Genomic DNA, 19001 nt, shown 5'->3' on the forward strand with positions numbered 1-19001 from the left:
TGGTTACTGAATCGAGGGGGAGACATCAAAGTAGAGTTTCAAGTAATCGTGGGACATCACATGGTAAATCACAAGGATGCTCTAATAGATTCTCTAATATTGAGTGTCATCATTGCGAAGAAAAGTGACACATAAAAAGATATTGTCGAATGTTGAAAAGAGAAAAATAAGAAGAAGAGCTACAACAATGACAAAAAGAAAGGTAAAAATAATGAAGATGTTGCTATTGTTGATGATTTATTTGTTATTTGTGATAGTTGTGTAGAGAATGTCAATCTATCTTATGATGAGATGGATTGGGTGGTTGATAGTTGTGCTTCTATTCATGCAACCCCGAGATATGATCTTTTTTCAATTTACGAGATCAGTGATTTTAGAGTTGTTCGTATGGGAAATGATGGGCTAGTTAATATCATTGCAATAGGAGATATTTGTGTCGAAACTAGCAATGAGACTACTCTAGTTCTCAAAGGCGTGAAACACATTTTGGAACTTCGATTCAATATTTTATTCGTTGGAAAGTTCGATAATGAAGGATATGATAATTCTTTTTCTGAAAAATGAATGGAAGTTAAAGAAAGGCTCAATGGTGGTTGCTAAAAGGAAAAAGGAATTTGAACTTGTATATCGTCTAACTTGGGATTTCGAAGTGCTACATCAACACTTATGACAATGATAGCTCATCCAAATTATGGCACAAGTGTTTGGATCATATGAGTGAAAAAGATTTGAGCATTTTGACAAAGAAGAATGCGTTGTATGGTGTCTCCGATGCAAAGTTGAGAAAGTGTTAGCATTTTTTGGCGGGTAAGAAAATGCGAGTTTCCTTTATGTCACCCAAACCAAGGAGGAAATCGGAAGTGTTGGATTTAGTACATTCTGATGTGCGTGGTCCGATGAAGACACAGTCACATAGTGGTGCTTATTACTTTGTTACTTTCATTGATGATTATTCTCGGAAAACATGGGCTTATACCTTGAAGACGAAAGATCAAGTGTTAGATACCTTCAGGTCATTTTAAGCATCCAGGGGTGTCAAACGGACATGCCTGCCCCGTTTAGGCCGTCCCACAAAAAGACGGGGCGAGGCGGGGTGGACATGATTGAGAGTGTGGGTTTAAAACCTTGCCCTGCCCCGCAAAAAAGTGAGGGCGGGACAGGAAAAGCCCGCGAGCATCGAACCTTTTAAACCTAAAAATAGTAAAATTGTATGAAAAAACTCATACCCGAAAAAAAAACGGGACTAACACATTAAAGGGAGCGGACTTAATATATTGCCCCGTCCCGCAAAAAAGTATGGGCAAAACGGACGTCCGACGGACCGGATCCGTTTTGCCACTCCTAACTAACACTAGACGGAAGTTTCAGTCAGACAACTCAAGACTGCGCCTGTCCGATTCCTCTAACAACCTTTTCACAACTCCTTTGAGTTGATCAGACCATGGACTACTTCCCTCCAAGAGTTCAATAAAATTATCCCAATCCAATTGATCCACTAAGATTATTTCTTTAAGTGTGACTTATGATACACGATGAACTTGGGTTGGAGTGCTGCTTCATAATATAAAATATGCATGATCGATGGTGGAGAATGTATTTACAAAATACTTTGACTGTGAAGTTGATAACTATAAGTGTGAAGTTTAAATTTTAAAATAACGTGTACTTAGTCAAAACTATTTGTTAGACTGTATAGTTAATGTTTAGAATCTAGAAGTCTTAAAAATCTTGTTTGAAACAACCCTCTCTCAATAGACAAATCTCCTAAAACTCTATAGTCTATATCAAAACTTTTTATATCCGTCTACATGAATTGAATTATTTAAAAAGTATAATAGACATGAGGCTAAAAAGAAAAACAAAGGAGGGCAATGATGAAATAAGAATGAAAAAAAATAACACACACATGGAAGAATCTGAACCGCTCTTTAAGACATGCCACGTGTCAAATTCCATATGGTCCAAAACACTCGCCGCCCACAAACACCATAATATAAGGCACGCACGTTGGCCAACAAACAAACATCAGTTTGGTCTCACGACACGACCAAGCTACACAACTTTGAACAATGAATATTCAGGAGGAGACTCAGCTCACTCTTGCTCTTCCTGGTTCCACCAAATCAACCACACCTGTAACAGCCACAAAACGTGCCTTCTCCACTACTACACTTGATCTTCATCTTGGCACCAAACATGTGGTGGGATGGCCACCGGTGAGAGGAAACAGAAAGAATATTGGGATAAAAAGTTGCAAGTATGTCAAAGTTGCGGTAGATGGAGCTCCGTATCTAAGAAAAGTCGATCTCGAAGTTTACGACGGTTATGAGAATCTTCTGAGGGCAGTGGATAGCATGTTTGTCGGTACTAATTTGATGAGTGAGAAGAAATTCATGCTTACCTATGAGGACAAAGATGGTGACTGGATGTTGCTTGGAGATGTACCCTGGAAGTATGTTTGTTTTCATCTATTATCGTATACTTATCTCTTTCATTGTTTGTTTTTTTACCTATAAATAATTCATCTCTTTTTTGGTTTTTTATTAGAATGTTTGTTGAATCATGCAAGAGAATAAGGCTTATGATTAGCATGGAGGATAGTACTAGTTGCAGTTCCAGATGTACGGGCTCCAGGGAGAAGAATAATTAGTGTAATTAAACATCATAATTAGTTGTTAAACACTTGCTAATTAATGTTATTGGTGCTTGATCGATGTTGTATATGAACCCTTTAGGCTTTAGCAATTAGCACCTCTAGTAATTTTTGGTTTCGGTTTGGAATGAACTTCAACGGAGACTCACATCTAGATTTGTGATTAAAATATAAAAATAGCATGTATGTAATGTAATGTTCCAGATTATGATCATCAATATTAATAATATAGAAAGACTCTGTAGCTATATAATGGACTTTGTTCGGTTGAACTCGTTTGTTTGATGATTTTTCTATGCATGTAAACAGTATAAAATATAAGCAGTGTGTGCGTGTGTAAACTAAGAAAAAAAAGGAAAATTTATTAAAATATTCTAACAGTTTAAAAATGTCTGATGTCATAATTTTTGTTCACAAATTATTTTCTTAATTTTAAAAAGGATCATGCTAACATGTGCCCGTTAAGGATACTATAATTAGAAAAAGTTAAATGTAATTAAATGCAATAAAGTCAAATTTAAAATTTTGATACATTGAATACACGCGTTCCAATATAATATTTCTATAAATAGCTCATTAATTTGTGCCCTTGGGACACATGTTAGCTTTTCCCTTTTAAAAAAATTAAAAAAAGGGAATAGTAAAGATACATTGAAATTGTCTTAAAATCACAAGCACTGAGAAGCTGAAAATTGAGGGTTATAATCCTTCTCAATTAATCAGAAATTAGGTGTCCAAATAGTTTTTTTTTTTTTGACAAATGGTGTCCAAATAGTTGAATTTAACTATGAGTGTTCAAAAAAAAAAAAGAGTGTTTAAGTCCTCCATTTATTAGAAATAAAAAAAATATTAAATTTATATGAGAGAAGACGAAAACATCTTTTTTTATTTCTTTTAGGCTGTAAAGGATGAGGACAAAGGTGCTTTGATGTATATTCATATTTGTTTATTTTCTAAACTAGTTTTCTATAAGTTTTGATTTAGAAATCTAAAACTCTATATATAATTGAACGTTTAGTTGCACCATTCACGAGTAAATTTTATAATTTAAGTATATTATATATATATATATATATATATATATATATATATATATATATATATATAGTTTTTAATAAAAATATATTAACAATTTATAGTTTATATTTTATAAAAATTAAAAAATATTTCATTATAATTGAAAGGCTTAATTGAAATTTTGGTCTCTCTATTATTCATTTTTTTGGGTTTTGGTACCTCTATTTTAAAATTCGAAAGCAATTTTAAATGAAATGACGCTCTTATTGATGATGTGTCAGTGCTAGTTCAGCAATAATTTCAAAAAAGCTATTTTTATTTAAGATTTATATTGAAAATGTTATTAATTTGAGTTTGATTTCATTAAAAATTATCTTCGGATTTATAGGGGGACCAAAATCCTTAAAAAACGGACTAAAATTCCATATTTTAAAATAGGGAGACCAAAACCCAAAAAAATTAATAATAGAGGGACCAAAATTGCAATTAAGCCTAATTAAAATTAAGAAAAAAAGTAAAAAAATAGTATAAAAATAATTTTAAAAATTATGATAGTTTCAGTTGCCACAATTTTCACAATTGAGTTTTTCTGAATAGGTGTTGTGTAAGGTGTACAAATAAGGTAGTCTGAAAATTAAAAAAATATTTAAAAGACAAGGAGGGTGGATATGTCAAAACAAAGGTGTAGGTAACACTTTATTATAAACTCAATTTCAGGCCCATAACAGCGTGATTAGAATTTTCAAAGCTCAAATTCATTAGGTATCATCTAGTTCGGAAAAGAGAACCTCTTATAGGATAAAAAAACCCTTTGAAAACTCCAAAATACCCTTCATATGTGCATATCTGAATGTACATTTTTTTTCATATTTTTAAGATATTTCGGATATGCACATTCGAAATCACATTTTCAAACGTTTTATTATTTAAACGTTGGATTTAAAAAGTCAGAAGTATTTTCGGATATGCACATCCGAAAATACCCTTTCTATACATTGTTACCATTATCACTATTTCATTCATTTTCTTTCACTCCATAACCAAAACCCTCTCCAAAATCTCAACCATTTCCAATCCATTTTTCGTCTCCAAACCAAGTTTCAAGTGGTTGAGCATAGCAAAGAGAGCATAGAAAGCTGCAATTTGAGGTAAAGTCTCATTTTTTCAAAGGGTCCGATCGAGTTGGATGCGAAGTTTCAAAGATCGGGAGAAGATGTTATCAAAATGTTGTGATGTCCTGAACTACCTGTTTATAACAATATGTAATGCTAAACTTTTGTTGAACTATCTATGTAATTTCGATTATTTATAATGAATCTATGTTTTGTTGCTTTGGTTATAAGGATTCTGTTTCTGCTATCTCAGACATCTTTTCGGATATGCACATCCGAAATTATCTTTTATTGAAAAAAATGTGTCTTAGGATGTGCACATGAGAACTCACGTTTTCTTGAAAAAAAAGGTGTCTTCGGAAATGCACATGTGAAATCACCATTTTTTTCAATAAAAAATGCGTTCGGACGTGCACATCCGAAGTTAGGAATATTTTAATATTATTTTTGCCAAAGATCTCTAAAAAGACATATGGATATATTATGATATTCCCTCGAAAAAATGAATTTCATGTAATCTATGAGCATTCTTTCCCTTTCAAAAGATTTAACTCCTTAGCAAAGAAACAATGATCCTCTATCACACCAACCCTAAGTCCAGACCAACCCAAACAAATTGCACATGATATTGATTATTTTATTCGATCTCTTTGTTTGCAAAAATCTATATACCTCTTAGAGCACAACCCTAAACACCATAATCCACTTTATAAATCTTTAAAAGTGAAAGTTGTTCAATGCAGGACTTAGGAGTTCTTTTTTTTTTTTTTCTTTCAAATTTATCTCTACATTGAAACTTTGACACTTGCTTTGATAAAGATTCCAACACTAATGTATTACATTAATTGTTTTCACAATTTCCCACTTGAATTTATAAAAAGATTTCAGCAGTACTGTCAAATGTTTTTATAAAGTAGTACATCAGCAAAAGTATCAACCAACTTGAACATTAACGTAACGAGTAAGATTAAAATTTAACAAGAGTGATCATAGTCTTGAATTCTATATCTCTAACAGCAGATCCACATACAACTTTTCTTTAGGCGTATTCTCAACAAAAAAACATGTGTTATTATGGTCATGCTTGTCTACCCTAACCTTTAATATCTTCAGGAATCATGTTCACTAACATATTCGTTCTCTTATAGTTGTAGTAACAATTCTTAATTTTTTCAATAGTCGCGATACTAATGGATCAAGACAACAAGCATGGGCTTTTCCCACAGAGAAATCTTTGCTAGCAAGTATCTCAACCAGCTTGCTTCTTCATTAGTGGTTACAAGAGTTATAATTTTTTATTCTATAATGAATTGAGTGAAAATCATTTATGCTAAAGATGTAACCGCTATTTGCTTTGGAATCTGACAACGATTTTTTTTTATAATGTAATCCGAACTTCATGGTCATTTGAAAGTTCCTCATAACTCTCTCAATATAGTGCCAATGCCCCATACTAGGTCTACTAGTAAACATGCATAACAATCTTTCAACATAGGTTACCCCTCAAGGACAACGAAAAACTTTTGATAATGTAATTCGAGGTTCACGGTCCTTTTAAAACGCCTCATAACTCTCTCTATAGTGTGTCATTGCTCCATACTAGGTCTATCGATAAACCTCCAAAATAGTCCTACGATATAGGCTACCTTAAGAAAAGCGGAAAATTTTTGATAATGTAATCATAGGTTCATCGAGGACACCGGAAAACTTTTAATAATGTAATTTAAGGTTTATGGTTCTTTTAAGGCATCTATTACTCTCTCAATATTGTGCCACCGACTCCATCTAAGTCTAGTGGTAAGCCTACAGAACAATCCTATAACATAAATAATGTCGAATAGACTATATAAGCACTTCACTTGGTTTTCTTGTTTACATCTAGACATATCTAGACACTTTTTGATGGACAAAGAGGGCATCCCTAAGTTTAGGCTTTGTAACTAAGGATCCCCTTTTCTTGCTCTTTTTGTATCCTCTTCTTTTTTAATATATTTCTCTTTATTCAAAAAAAAAAGAAAAAAAGAATAGACTATCCACGATAATAATTATTGTTGTCACTCTCTCCATTTGCAAAATTTTCTATACTCCTTGAGGTACACCCCAAGTAATCATCATCCACTATATAAACCCTATATCCCTTAAGGCACACTCCAAGTATTCATCCTCCACTACATAAACCCTTAAAAGAAGTGAAAGTTGTTCATTGTAGAACTCAATTTTTTTTCAAATTCATCTCACATTGAAACTTTGACACTTGTTTAGCAAAGATTCCAACATCAGTGCATTTACATCAATTGTTCCAACAATTATATATAATTATAACTTATTTTCATAGAGCTTATAAAAATAAGCTGAAAAATAGCTTATAGACATAATAAGCTATTTTCATAAGTTCTTTGAAACTGTTTCAAAGCTACTTATGTTAGCATATATCCTCAAATAAATCAATTCAAACTTAGGGTCAGTTTGTTTCAGCTTTAAAAAAATGGATTTTTTCTTTGTATTTTGGAAAATAGATTTTCTAAAATCATTTTTTAAAATATTACAAGTTTTTTTATATTCATTTTTTCTAAAATGAAACACTTAATTTGACATCCTATAACATAAACGTACATAATTGAAGACCAAAATTTAGTCAAAATCATAATTTTTTCAAAAAGTTGTATTTCAAAAATGATTTTTATGAAAATCTATTTGAAATAGCTTCAAAATTAAGTGATTTTTTGAAATTTTGATATCCAATTTTTTTTGCATAAATAGATGAAATACCTAAAATCACATTTTAATAATAACTATTCAAACAAAATTTTCATTTGAAGCTTTTATAAAAAGTTTCTTTGTAAAAAAATTTTTCACAAAATTTGATAACACTATAAAAATCATTTTTAAAAAAAGCTGAAACAAACGGGTCCTCAGCTATATACTACTTATTATGTATGAGCTATATACTAGTTATTATGTATGATTTCCCTTCTCTTTTCAATTTTTTATGATATATATTTATTTCAAAAATTGTAAAAGAAAATGCTGATTTATATTTTCTTAAGATTTTTAGTTGAAGTGAAAATGTTGATTCCCTAGTTCTATATCAAACTCATCAATGCATCATGGCAATTGACAGCATATGCTTAAGTTGGTGCAGCTGTTATTGACTCAACCATATTTGATTAAAAGTGGTTGAATTTCTTGGCAATAAATGATTTTGAACTTGAAGGGTAGTTAGAACTAAGAAAGTTGCCATGTGATTGGTTTTTAACAGATAGATAGATATCCTAACAAGTGAACTCAATCAATTCCTTTCTACTAACCACCATAATAAATATGATTGGTTACAAGTAACAGATATACTTCCTCTAGTCTTGAACATAACCAATAAAAAACTCATATATTTTTGTGCTTAACTAATTCTACTTTATGTGTTTCTCCATATATATCATGGCAAATGCTGCTATATGAATCAGATTCAAGTTCAACTCTTCCCAAAAGATAATGGTGTCTGCACTAGAACAGCAGCAGACAGCACAAAATGATCGTGCTCGTACCCTCCGCGAAGAAAAAGGAAGCATCCATGCTTTGTACGTATACATTTTTTAGATTCAATTCTCTTTATTTTCTTTTTCGTTTTCCAAACTTTCTCTTTGTTTCAGTTTCTATACACTCTGTTGCTGCTTTTGCTGCTATGATAGTTGCCGGTGCTGCTGTGGACGCACCTGCTGTTGCTGTCCCTAGATTGCTTAATCTCCAAGATACCTATGCCAAGTTTATGTTTCATTGCTTTTTTTTGTGTACGAAATGATGATTTTCGGAGCCATTACAGAATCATCTCTGAAAACATCGATACATTTATTTTGTCTCGCATCATGATTTTTCGTCGGTGTATCAATAACAAGAAATCAAAGTTTCTATTTCAATAAATTGCAAAGTCATAGGCATTATTATTACGTTCTGATAAAAATATACTCTATACATTTCAAAGAAAATAGTGCTGATACATCGACTTATCTCCACCAGTGATGAAACAAATCAACTCCGTACGATACTCTCGATTCTCTCAAAGAATGGAAAAACCCAACGTTGTCCTATCATCTAGTTAAACTAGGCACCTAGGATCGGGTTTCTCTTTTCATCAATTTCAATGGTTAATAGATGCTGAGGATCTGATCCATTCGGACCCTGCGAGTAAAGTGTAGGAAGGTACGCGTTGTAAGCTGGCAGGTAGCGCGAAACAAAGTCATTCACCTGAAGACAGCATAAACCACGAAAAAATCTTACCTTAAGTCATTCGAACGCGGATATTGCAAACACTAAATAGACATTATCATATATTCATATTTAATCAAAACATAAATCGCGCGAACAACAGACCTCATCATCAGACATTCCAGGATTGCCTGCCTCCCTCATTGCAATCTCAGCCTGCGCGTGCATTGATGTTACAACCAGGTTCTGAACACAAATTTTATAGTTTCTGAAAGACGATGTAGAAACAACCTATACCTGCAAGCGCCACTGGTAGACACAGCTTGGATCCTTAATCTTAATGACAATCCATGACTTTATATATTTGTCCCACGCGTCATAATAAGCTTCGAGGTTCTTATTTATTATTTCTAGCTGCAAAATACGAACGGTTGATTATGTTCCAAGAACAGCGTCGTGAACTTAACGTGTATATTAAGAAACAAAAAAGATACTTTACTAATCCTAACCTGAGGATCAACCGATTTTACAACTTCAACTGGAACGGGCTTGAAACCAAGCATCCAGCCTTCAAATAACACAACCTAAAAGTCCATACATGCTTGTTAATGGAAGAATAAGCACTTATTTATGAAATTAAAAATATACTGACACGAGATAAACCTATTGGAAGCAGTTCAAAAGTTACAATTAGAGATTCACTTACTTCAAGTGGCCCTTCAATTTCAGGCCATGTTGAAGGATCAGCGCGGTCACCTCTTCCACCGAAAGCAGACTGGAAATACCAAACAATTCGTCATAAGCAACTACGAATACAAAAGATGTTTAAATAGCCCAAATATGCAGTTTATTCCCTTACTTTATCATATCTTGGTAACTTCATCTTGATACCTGAATACTTTCAACAACAATAAATTATACTAAACATACAATATAATTTAGGGGGGAAATGAGTTTAAATATCCACCTTCTTTCGACATTTTGGTTAAAGCCGACAGCGTTTCAACAGAAATAGGAAGATCATGGCTTCCCGCATTTCCACGAAACTGCACCAAAAATATTTTAGTCATCATTGTCCATAATGTTCATAGATTATACTCAGTTTGCTACGGCTCATAAACGTGTATAATTACCTCAAGAAGTGCATTTCCTGGATTAGCTTCTCGTAGTTTATTCTACAATCCAAACACAATTTGATTGTTACTCCAAAAGAAAAAGAACATGAGAGTATTAACCGAAAAAACAACATCTTTGAAAACGGATTCTTTATACCTGGCCTTCAGCCGTCAAGTAAAAATCATCTATCGATATTGTTGCAGACTTCCTGAAAATTTTATATATAGTCATCAAAACAAAGGAGAAATTCAAGATAACTGTTGCTTCAAAGCTAAAGCCTACCTGCCAATCATTTGGAAAAGGTAGTCGAGAGCAAAGACGAGGGTCGTCTTTCCACAGCCTTGAGGAGCACTAAATCCAATCTGAGTCATACAAAATGAAAAAAGTTATGACACCCTTAAACAATTCTCTTTCTTACAAAATCCTCGAGGCTTATTGAAGGAAGTCGAATATAAATACCACTAAAGGAGGTATATCTTCTCCGTCTTTGAATTTGGACTGATGCTGAACAATCTCACTTTCGCACCAGAGAAAAACTGGTATATAGTAATGATAAAGCCTAACTTTTTGAGGCTCGTTCAAGAACAGTTCATTAAGCTGAAACAGTCTACATAGGTGTCGCCCGTAGGTTAACCACTTATCTATAGACTCGGCCACATTCTCTGGCGTCAAACCAATTTTGTCAAGCAAAGGTCCTGAGCAAATAAATGTGTACAGGTCTTGCACAGAGGAAACTTGAGCAGGCGATGACGGAAATACTGAATGTACAGGACCGTTCTTTTGCTCGTTGCTGACAGATGGCGAACTACTCTGCAGCCATGAACTTCCACTACCTGCAGAAAATAATTTAACTGTAAATTAAAGATTTAGACGCACTATCTGCTTTCTGTACCCAAAAACTTTTCCAGACAGATTTCGAACTCGGGTTTTATTGAACGATTCGCCTTTAACAAAAGTTCAATAATCACTCAAAGATAATTGCTAGATTTGAGTAAACCAACATGATTTTGTGATTTTGTGAGCAACTGCAAAGACTAATTCCGCGGGATAATTGAAATTCATTTAAGGGGCTGGTTTCTCCCACGATGTTTTTCGCGTATGCACGAACTGGAGCAACTCGAGTATCTATCTATCACCCGAGTCACACCATGTTAGTGAAAATGTAGCTTTTCAACATGAACTTAAAGCATCTAATATTGTTTTCATGATATAAAGACCAAAGATGAGAAATTTCTAACAACTTGAAGGCCTAAAACTCATCTCATAGACAGAATAGAGAAACTTAACATGTATCAATCATCAAACAAACTAGTATCAATAAGAAACTTTCAACACAAACACTTTCATTCAAACACACATGCATGTAACAAGACAAAACATAGAAAATTGGTTAATATAACAGTAGTACATGAATTGGTTAAAGTTAGAGAAAAAAGTACCTGATTTAGAGTAATGGGTCTTAGAAGAGTGAGAAAAAGTAGGGGCAGAAAGGGAAGAAAGAAGAGAATTGGAAAAGAAATGAAACTTAGAAGTGTTAGAATTTGGACAGAAATAAGCATAGTTAGAATTTGAAGAAGAAGAGCAACAGAAAGAAGATGAGATTGTAGGGTGCAATGTTTGAGAGAAAACATTCAAAGTAGCCATTGTTGTGGTCTTGTTTTTCTCTATCTAGTTTGCAACAAAAAAGTCGGCAACAAATCTTAGCCGCCACGTAACCATTGGCTCGTGTTCTTTGGCCAAACCAGTGATTTACACCAGAAAAAATAAATATAATATAGTACAGCTATATTCTATTCTATTCTATTCTATCTAAACATTGTGTTTGTGTATCAAATTCTATTCTAATCTATCTTCTTAAATAGTGTAAGTTTAGTTTTCATATGGTTCACAACCTACGTAGAACATGTAGCATAAACACTTCCAAAAAATCGGATACGACACTTATAATTACATTCAATTTATTTATATTTTTAAATTATAAATGTAAAAATTATGAATGAATCCGGGTCAAGATCCTATCTGTGTATGTGTCTCTGTCGTTCCGAGCAGTAACACTTTATATCAAAGTTCAAAATAATAAAACTATTAAAACCATACACAACTTAGTTTTTTTAATGGCAAAGAAGATCACAATATAAATTAGGAACTTAAAATCAAATTCAATAGAGATAAATTAAAAGAGAAAAAAAAAGCGGACCCGAGAAAAATAGATCACGTACAAAAAAAAATGGTTTATTTTTACGGCAACAATTTTTAGGGTTTGACACAACATTCATTAAAACGTATCTCCTTTTGTTTATGTCAAAAACATAAAAATTTATGATTGATGTAAAATAAAATTATCATAATTACCATGATCCATGACGATATAGTAGAAATCAGAATAACCTTCTAGACTTGATCTATTTCTTCTGGACGATTTTTTTTTAAGTCGAAAAGACAAACAAATAAAAACCCTAATTTAAAAAGGAACATGAAACGAATAACAAAATTTAGGTCTTATTCTTCCAAACTCTTTACATCTATTTACATTGTATTTGTGTATGCAATTCTATTCTATTCTATCTTTTAAAATAGAGTTAGGTTTAGTTTTCATATGGTTCACGTAACAACTTGTATCAAAGTTCAAAGTATCAATAGCAAAGGAGAGAAAAAACTATCAAAATTATAAGTTACAAATTAGGGCACAAGCTACTCAAAATCATAAACAATCAAAATAAAGAAGAAAGCCACAAAATATATAGCCTCAAAAGAGAACAAAATTGTTATCTCTTACGAAAACAATTCTTAAGATCAACACAACAACATTGATAAAAGAGACTAGTTTTCTTTGTCTATTAAAATTAAAAACATGTGATCTATAAATTTATTTTGACAAGTGTAATTAAAATTTTTATTAAATAGCAATATGTATAATGAATTTTTTCATAAAAAAACATGACAGCCAACAAAAAAAAAATTACCATGATTCATGACGATGTGATAGAAAGTAGAAGTGACGTTCTTAGTCTCAATGTATTTCTTCTTAGAACAATAAATAAGAAAATCAATTGTATATATTTTTTAGAATAAACACGAAATTTATAACTCTTTTCAAGTTATTACCAATTACCAAAAATAATTAAATTTAAATTTTTTTCTTTTGAAACAGTCTCATCCTCTCTGTCGTCTCTATCTTCTTGTTGTCTTTATCCTATTGATCATGTGTTAAACGAGTATAATTTTGATTCTTATTGATTTTCCTTTAAAAAATTATTTTTGATTGATTTGCATTGTTTTTTAAGTAAGAAAAGGATTATTATATTCATTTCTTTAAAGTTTAAATATAATAATCACAATAATATTAATAACTACTGCTTTATATAAAAATTAGAATGATTTGAAAGAATTGATAAATAAAAAAAAGGTAAACAGTAAATTCTTTGAATATATTTAATTCATATAAAGACCAATGCTTCAATTATTTAATTAATGTAAAAAAATAAATTTTAATTATAAGAGTTTTTTCACTTGTTAGAATTTACTTTCTTGATTTGAATAAGTATTTTATCACTTTTTTAGATTTTACTTTTTCACTACCAGAAAAAGTACTTAATTAGTCTTAAGCAATCTCATATCACTGTTACAATAAACCATCTGAATTCAAGACATTCTAGGCAACATTCTTGATCTCCATTGTTCATAAAGACTAAGAAGTAACCAAAATAGTGATAAATGTATATACAAAAAAAATAATACTCCACATATAAGAAAAGGCATGATGAGCTGTTTTGAAACATAAAACCAGAACATGTCTCCTTTTTTGTTACAAATTAGGGGTCCTTCCCTTGCATTCATCATCTTCATCTTCAAAACATTGTTTCAAGCAATTTTGGTGAAGACAAAGTTGCTACACATTTGAGCTGCACAAACAGAAGATTCTCATCATGTTTCATCATGAAAGTTAAATAATAGACATGAAAGTTATCTGGCATACATTGTCTTGTGTGTACTTCATGCGGATCGAGGTTAAAGGACAGTCATTGCTATTCAGTTGTAGATCTTGTAATGCAAGAACCGCGGCTTTCAAATCTGATGCTTTGTAAGAAGCATAGTGTTCAAGAGTTGGATTCTACACGAGATAATAGTAACAGCATTGATGGATGTTACCTTTGCTGTGTAACTTCATTCAGAACGAAAAAAACATGAAACAGAAACACTAACCCATGGGTGGTTTGACTGATCTAATGTCCATCTTGCGAGGAAAACCGCAGATGCAGCAATCATTGAAGGAAGGAAATTTAAGAAACCATAGCTCATCAATGTTAGTTCCGCCAGGTAATTCGCCAAGTACTCCAACTCAATGCTCGGTCTCTGTAAGTTTTATTCATTGACAAGTGATTAGTAATAGTAATACTCAAGTCAACACAAATCTAGCATGTCTTAGATTAAGCAGCATTTTCCTAGATCAATCTTTTCACCTTGTAAGAAGCTTGTGCGGCTCGAAGAAATCTCCTATTAAACCAAGAATGTATTAAGATAATGCAAGGGGAACTCCAAATTACTGATATTTTTCGTATTAGTGAATGATAGAGTAAAGGTGAAGAAGTACCTGAGGAAAGTTTTTGTAGTAGGAGCAAATAGTTGATATGCAGCGGACTTCAACACTAGAGACTCCATCTGTAGTACCTGTCAATATACAAAATATTATGATATGGATTTGTTACGTACCATACACGTACCGTACCCGTACTAGTACCAAGTACTGGTACTTCGCCTAATACCGCGTACAAGTTCTTCCAAGGTTTTGATGCATGTGTTCCTTGATATTTGAATATTAACCATTCATTGTGGAAAGAGTAAGACGTATATACCTGGCCTTTTGTGTATGTGTTGTCCGTGATGAAGCAGAAGTCTTCAACATGGGGGGCGTTAATTTCTTCATACTTTCTTCAATCACGTAAGAAACAAGACATTATTAAGTGTCGGTGTCAAACACTCACACGTATAATAATCCGAAATATAATTATACTGAAACATTATCATTGTTATTACATTAATGCCAACTAGCAGAACAAGGAATGGTGTGACATTATCTTTGTTGTTTACTGTTTTTAAACATTCACTGTGTCTGATTACTGTCAACTAAGTCATGGCTCCTTGAATTCGGGAACTTACGAGGCAATTAGCATGCAAGTGATGCCGAGCAACTGAAGTTTCTGTCTTTCAATGAAATTTTTTGAGAGAAACCAATCAATGAGATATACAGTGAGGTAAAGAGTATTTGCTTGCAATTTGTATCCATCAGAAACCTGCAAATGAAGTTCAACATAAGGGAATTCACTATCAACTGATATAATCCACATATCTAAGTTATATTAAAATCAACAACTTTAGTATGAATCAATATTGGAAAGTCGAATAAGGCGAACCTCTACAAGCCAATCAACCAGTATACCGCGCATGCTTGGAGTGATATCTTGTTGTACTGTTTCCATTAAGTTGGGATTAGGCCTTCTCGACAGCTGAAAATTGAAATGTTTGATAAAAAGCTTAGCAGAAAAGGCGAAATCAAAGAGAAACTTTGTCGGAAAGGTTAAGTATCAAAAGCATGCTTCAGTTGAATATTTGCTCTACCAATTATCAAGGATTTTATAAAGTTCACAACTATGTGCCACAAGACAACATTGGTAGAGACAGCAATGACAGGACATTAACGTGACAAACCTCAGCAACACGCATGTGGTCGTATATATCTGCAGCATAGAGGCTGCAAAGTTGAGGATCTTCAAAATCAGCATCTATGTCAGCAACATCTGGATGCTTTGACACATCCAAAAGTTCAGAAATGTTGCCTTTCTCGGCCGCAACAGTTTGTGAAGCTTAGACCGAAAATAATCACAAGTAAGTTACTTCAACAAACTAACAAGTTATCTATTCATTTTATGGTGGTACTAAAGCAATGCACAAACCATGTACTACAAAAATAAAGGAAAACCTTTCTTTTGAGAAATCGAAGGCTGAGCAGATACTCGAGATGTCTGGCTGTGAAGCAGATCGTTATTTGTAGCACAGTGGTTGGCACTCAGCCTAATCGGTTCATTGTCTTCCAACTTAACTGAACATGTGACATCTTCTGATGATCTAAGCCGCATTTCAGGTAATTTCACCGGTTTTGAGTCAGCAACTAATGGAACCTCCTTTGAAACACCGGGTTGAGCGGGCTTATTCAGCTTTCTTTTCTTAGCCTAGCAGACATAAATGTTACAGGTTAAAGTCTTAGAATCATCATTAGAATGGGAAGAAGAAACAAGTACCTATCCTATCCACTATTCACCTGAGTTTCAGTTGGATTTAAACAGCTCCTATTACTTTTCTCACAGCGAACGTTCGTGACATCATGAAGAATCGCCCTCTTCTTATGCGGCAGATACGTATCATCTGAAACCGCTCTTTTCGAATTGGCTCTTAAGGGATGCTTCTGACTTTCTTCTGCCACCTTCTTCAATGGTGGCAACTGTCCAGTTGCACTTAAAGCAGCAGCTCGAGCACGAGTCAATCGACTCGGAACCTCTCCAGCTTTCATAATGCCACTCTTCCTCATCTCTATAAGATCCAAAAGAACTCCTAATACTAAATCTCGGTTGGTGAATTTTCTGCAACACAACAAAAAATCTTGTTCAAACAAACACTTATCAAACTAATAAACACATATTTTCTCTAAAAAGTTACCTATTTCGATACCTTAATCAATGCCCTAAGGGAAATTTTCCTCAATCTCAATACAAAACCATGTTATCAAATGCATATACAACAATAAAAAACCTTTGGTTTTGATAACAAGTTAATTCAAAACAACAAATCATGCAATTAACAAAGTCACCAATTTGTCTCTTAATTACACTAAAGTGATCAAAGTCACCAAATTTGGAAGGTACAGAATCATTTCCAAACCTTAAACAGAAACAAAAAAATGTTTGGATGTGAAATTAGGAAAGAACACACAATTCCAATTAATAACAATAAAATAAAGACAGCACAAGCCACAAAAGACATATATGGTCTCTCCATTTCATCAAAACACAAAAATGTTACTATGTTCCTTAAAATGTTGTCCAAGGTACCCATTTCAAAATGTACATAAAAGATTCAAACTTTATCCCCTTTATATAATTCTAAGCTCATTTTAACAAAGACCCTAATAAATTAACATGACCCAGATACCAATTCAAAAGGAATTTGATTAAAAATGTGGACTTTCTTTGATAGATTTGTAAAAATGAAGAAGAATAAAACACCTGGGGTTTATGCTACAAGCTCCACCACCAGCTCCATTGAAAGGGAGACAAAGGGTCACATAGAGAAAAAAGATAAAGAAAGAGTTTTTGTGTTGAAAACAGCTATGAAGAGAAGAGAATTGAAAGCGGGATAGTGATTTGGTTTAAAATCTACTGTGTGAGAAAAAAGACAAAATAAAAATATATTAAATAAATAAATAAATAAAAATAATAATTGTTTGACTAGACTTTTTCAGTTAACTTTTTTAAGTTGAATTTCTGAGCTTATGTCAGTTTCAAAGTAACTGATTTTATATGTTTATGATATTGGTTAATACTTAAGTACATCAATATATTATTAAAAGTATTTTTATTTTAATAAAAATGTATATTTTCTTTTATTTATAGTATGTGTGAGTTTTTCAAGTTAATTTGGAAACATTTCTTCTCCAACACTTTCTGACATTATTTTCTCCAAGAGTAGGTACATTTTCTCCTCTTACAGTTTGGGTACACTTGGTTGAAATTTATTGTATTGGTTGGTGTCTAGTTTTCAAGGTGATGAGTGAGACTCACGTGAATGAATTTAATAAATGAATTATAAAGTGAATAGCCTCTTCCTAACACTAGTAGTAGTTGTTGTATAAAAGATGATGCACCAATGAATGTGCTAAAATGTGGCTCATGAGATCTAGAGTTTTATTTATCCTTCATGTTTGACTTTATTTTTGTGGAAAGTAAAAAAGTAAAAGTAAAGTGTAAAATTGTTTTTGATATGTTTGAGAATTCTCACATTGGTGGATTTCTATTTCATCTCATAGGAGTACTTTTTATAGACCTTGTACAAACCTTATAATGCATTTATAAGTAATCAATTTTTTAAATCTCATTCAAGATTATATTTCATATTTTTTTAAATTTTTATCAAAAATTTATTGTTTTTCGCTAATGCATATTGGGTTTTATACCTCCACACAAAATTTATAATAAAAATAGTCAGGCTTATTATAGAGCACTTGACAAGTTGTCAGTTTTTTATATCAAGGAGTAAAGTAATAACGATAATGATAATAGCCACTCTAATTATAAATCACTTGACTGGTTGTCAGTCTTCTATAATCGGGACAAATGAAAATATTAATAAGATTAAAGAGGTAAGTATAAAATATATACCTAGTGTACTGGAAACTTCTGATAGAACGATCGTGCTGATAGCGTGTTAAGAAAACTGAATACAGAGAGATAGAAGAGACCGAGAATATATCGTTTTATCTTTGAATATGAATTTTTATGTGTGTCATTACATATACCAAGGAGTGGTATTTATAGTGCTAGAATTTCACTACTATTGAATGTAATGATACATGCTACTATGCAATGTTTAAAATTTTTGTAGATAAAAGATATCCACTATTCACAATATATTTTAAAATAGTAATAATAATAATTACTTATTATTATAACACAATCAAATTATTCCTTTTAGACGGGTGGCACAAGTTTTTCAATTTTTTTTATTAATGTGATTCATGTGTTTATCCTCATAAACTTTTTTCTCTCTCTCACTTCAAATCATTATCTTGCAGGTCTATTAGTATTTCTCCCTCTACTTCTCCTTTACAAAAATTGATTTCCTCTCTTCCCTCT

The 19001-nt window shown here is 32.4% G+C and overlaps 3 protein-coding genes and 1 long non-coding RNA gene across 4 annotated transcripts; 2 read left to right on the forward strand and 2 right to left on the reverse strand.

The window, feature by feature from the left end:
* Window positions 1-2015: 2015 nt before the first annotated feature.
* Window positions 2016-2921, forward strand: LOC131624926 (auxin-responsive protein IAA23-like). Its single transcript, XM_058895851.1, has 2 exons — window positions 2016-2452; window positions 2548-2921. Exons 1-2 carry the CDS (start codon window positions 2070-2072, stop codon window positions 2648-2650), a joined length of 486 nt encoding a protein of 161 aa, XP_058751834.1. The 5' UTR covers window positions 2016-2069; the 3' UTR covers window positions 2651-2921.
* Window positions 2922-7896: 4975 nt separating this feature from the next.
* Window positions 7897-8697, forward strand: LOC131624960 (uncharacterized). Its single transcript, XR_009290693.1, has 2 exons — window positions 7897-8357; window positions 8430-8697. It is a non-coding gene; the product is annotated as an uncharacterized LOC131624960 (long non-coding RNA).
* On the reverse strand, window positions 8694-11921 carry LOC131624959 (D-glycerate 3-kinase, chloroplastic-like). Its single transcript, XM_058895883.1, has 12 exons — window positions 11538-11921; window positions 10558-10931; window positions 10381-10460; window positions 10255-10306; window positions 10116-10157; window positions 9950-10028; window positions 9842-9873; window positions 9689-9757; window positions 9492-9566; window positions 9280-9396; window positions 9148-9198; window positions 8694-9021 (listed from the first exon to the last, which is right to left on the reverse strand). Exons 1-12 carry the CDS (start codon window positions 11740-11742, stop codon window positions 8878-8880), a joined length of 1320 nt encoding a protein of 439 aa, XP_058751866.1. The 5' UTR covers window positions 11743-11921; the 3' UTR covers window positions 8694-8877.
* A 1749-nt stretch (window positions 11922-13670) lies between these two features.
* LOC131624927 (cyclin-A2-4-like) lies at window positions 13671-17481 on the reverse strand. The gene is made up of 12 exons (XM_058895852.1): window positions 17376-17481; window positions 16415-16733; window positions 16076-16325; window positions 15805-15959; window positions 15510-15602; window positions 15256-15389; window positions 14952-15027; window positions 14690-14766; window positions 14559-14592; window positions 14302-14451; window positions 14075-14209; window positions 13671-14000 (listed from the first exon to the last, which is right to left on the reverse strand). Exons 2-12 carry the CDS (start codon window positions 16679-16681, stop codon window positions 13947-13949), a joined length of 1425 nt encoding a protein of 474 aa, XP_058751835.1. The 5' UTR covers window positions 16682-16733; window positions 17376-17481; the 3' UTR covers window positions 13671-13946.
* Window positions 17482-19001: the final 1520 nt, after the last annotated feature.

This window comes from Vicia villosa, unplaced genomic scaffold (assembly GCF_029867415.1).
Source record: "Vicia villosa cultivar HV-30 ecotype Madison, WI unplaced genomic scaffold, Vvil1.0 ctg.000175F_1_1, whole genome shotgun sequence".
NCBI lineage: Eukaryota > Viridiplantae > Streptophyta > Magnoliopsida > Fabales > Fabaceae > Vicia > Vicia villosa.

Bases quoted from the DNA above. Each gene is read 5' to 3' on its own strand.
- LOC131624926 (XM_058895851.1), top strand. From the start codon at position 2,070: ATGAATATTCAGGAGGAGACTCAGCTCACTCTTGCTCTTCCTGGTTCC. The intron at 2,453-2,547 runs GTATGTTTGTTT...GTTTTTTATTAG, and splicing joins CTTGGAGATGTACCCTGGAA to AATGTTTGTTGAATCATGCA.
- LOC131624959 (XM_058895883.1), bottom strand. From the start codon at position 11,742: ATGGCTACTTTGAATGTTTTCTCTCAAACATTGCACCCTACAATCTCA. The intron at 10,158-10,254 runs GTATAAAGAATC...TTTGGATTGTAG, and splicing joins ACTTGACGGCTGAAGGCCAG to AATAAACTACGAGAAGCTAA. The intron at 9,199-9,279 runs GTATAGGTTGTT...ATGCACGCGCAG, and splicing joins TCTACCAGTGGCGCTTGCAG to GCTGAGATTGCAATGAGGGA.
- LOC131624927 (XM_058895852.1), bottom strand. From the start codon at position 16,681: ATGAGGAAGAGTGGCATTATGAAAGCTGGAGAGGTTCCGAGTCGATTG. The intron at 15,028-15,255 runs GTAAGTTCCCGA...ACGTGATTGAAG, and splicing joins ACTTGCATGCTAATTGCCTC to AAAGTATGAAGAAATTAACG. The intron at 14,593-14,689 runs GTACTTCTTCAC...TTGGTTTAATAG, and splicing joins ACTACAAAAACTTTCCTCAG to GAGATTTCTTCGAGCCGCAC.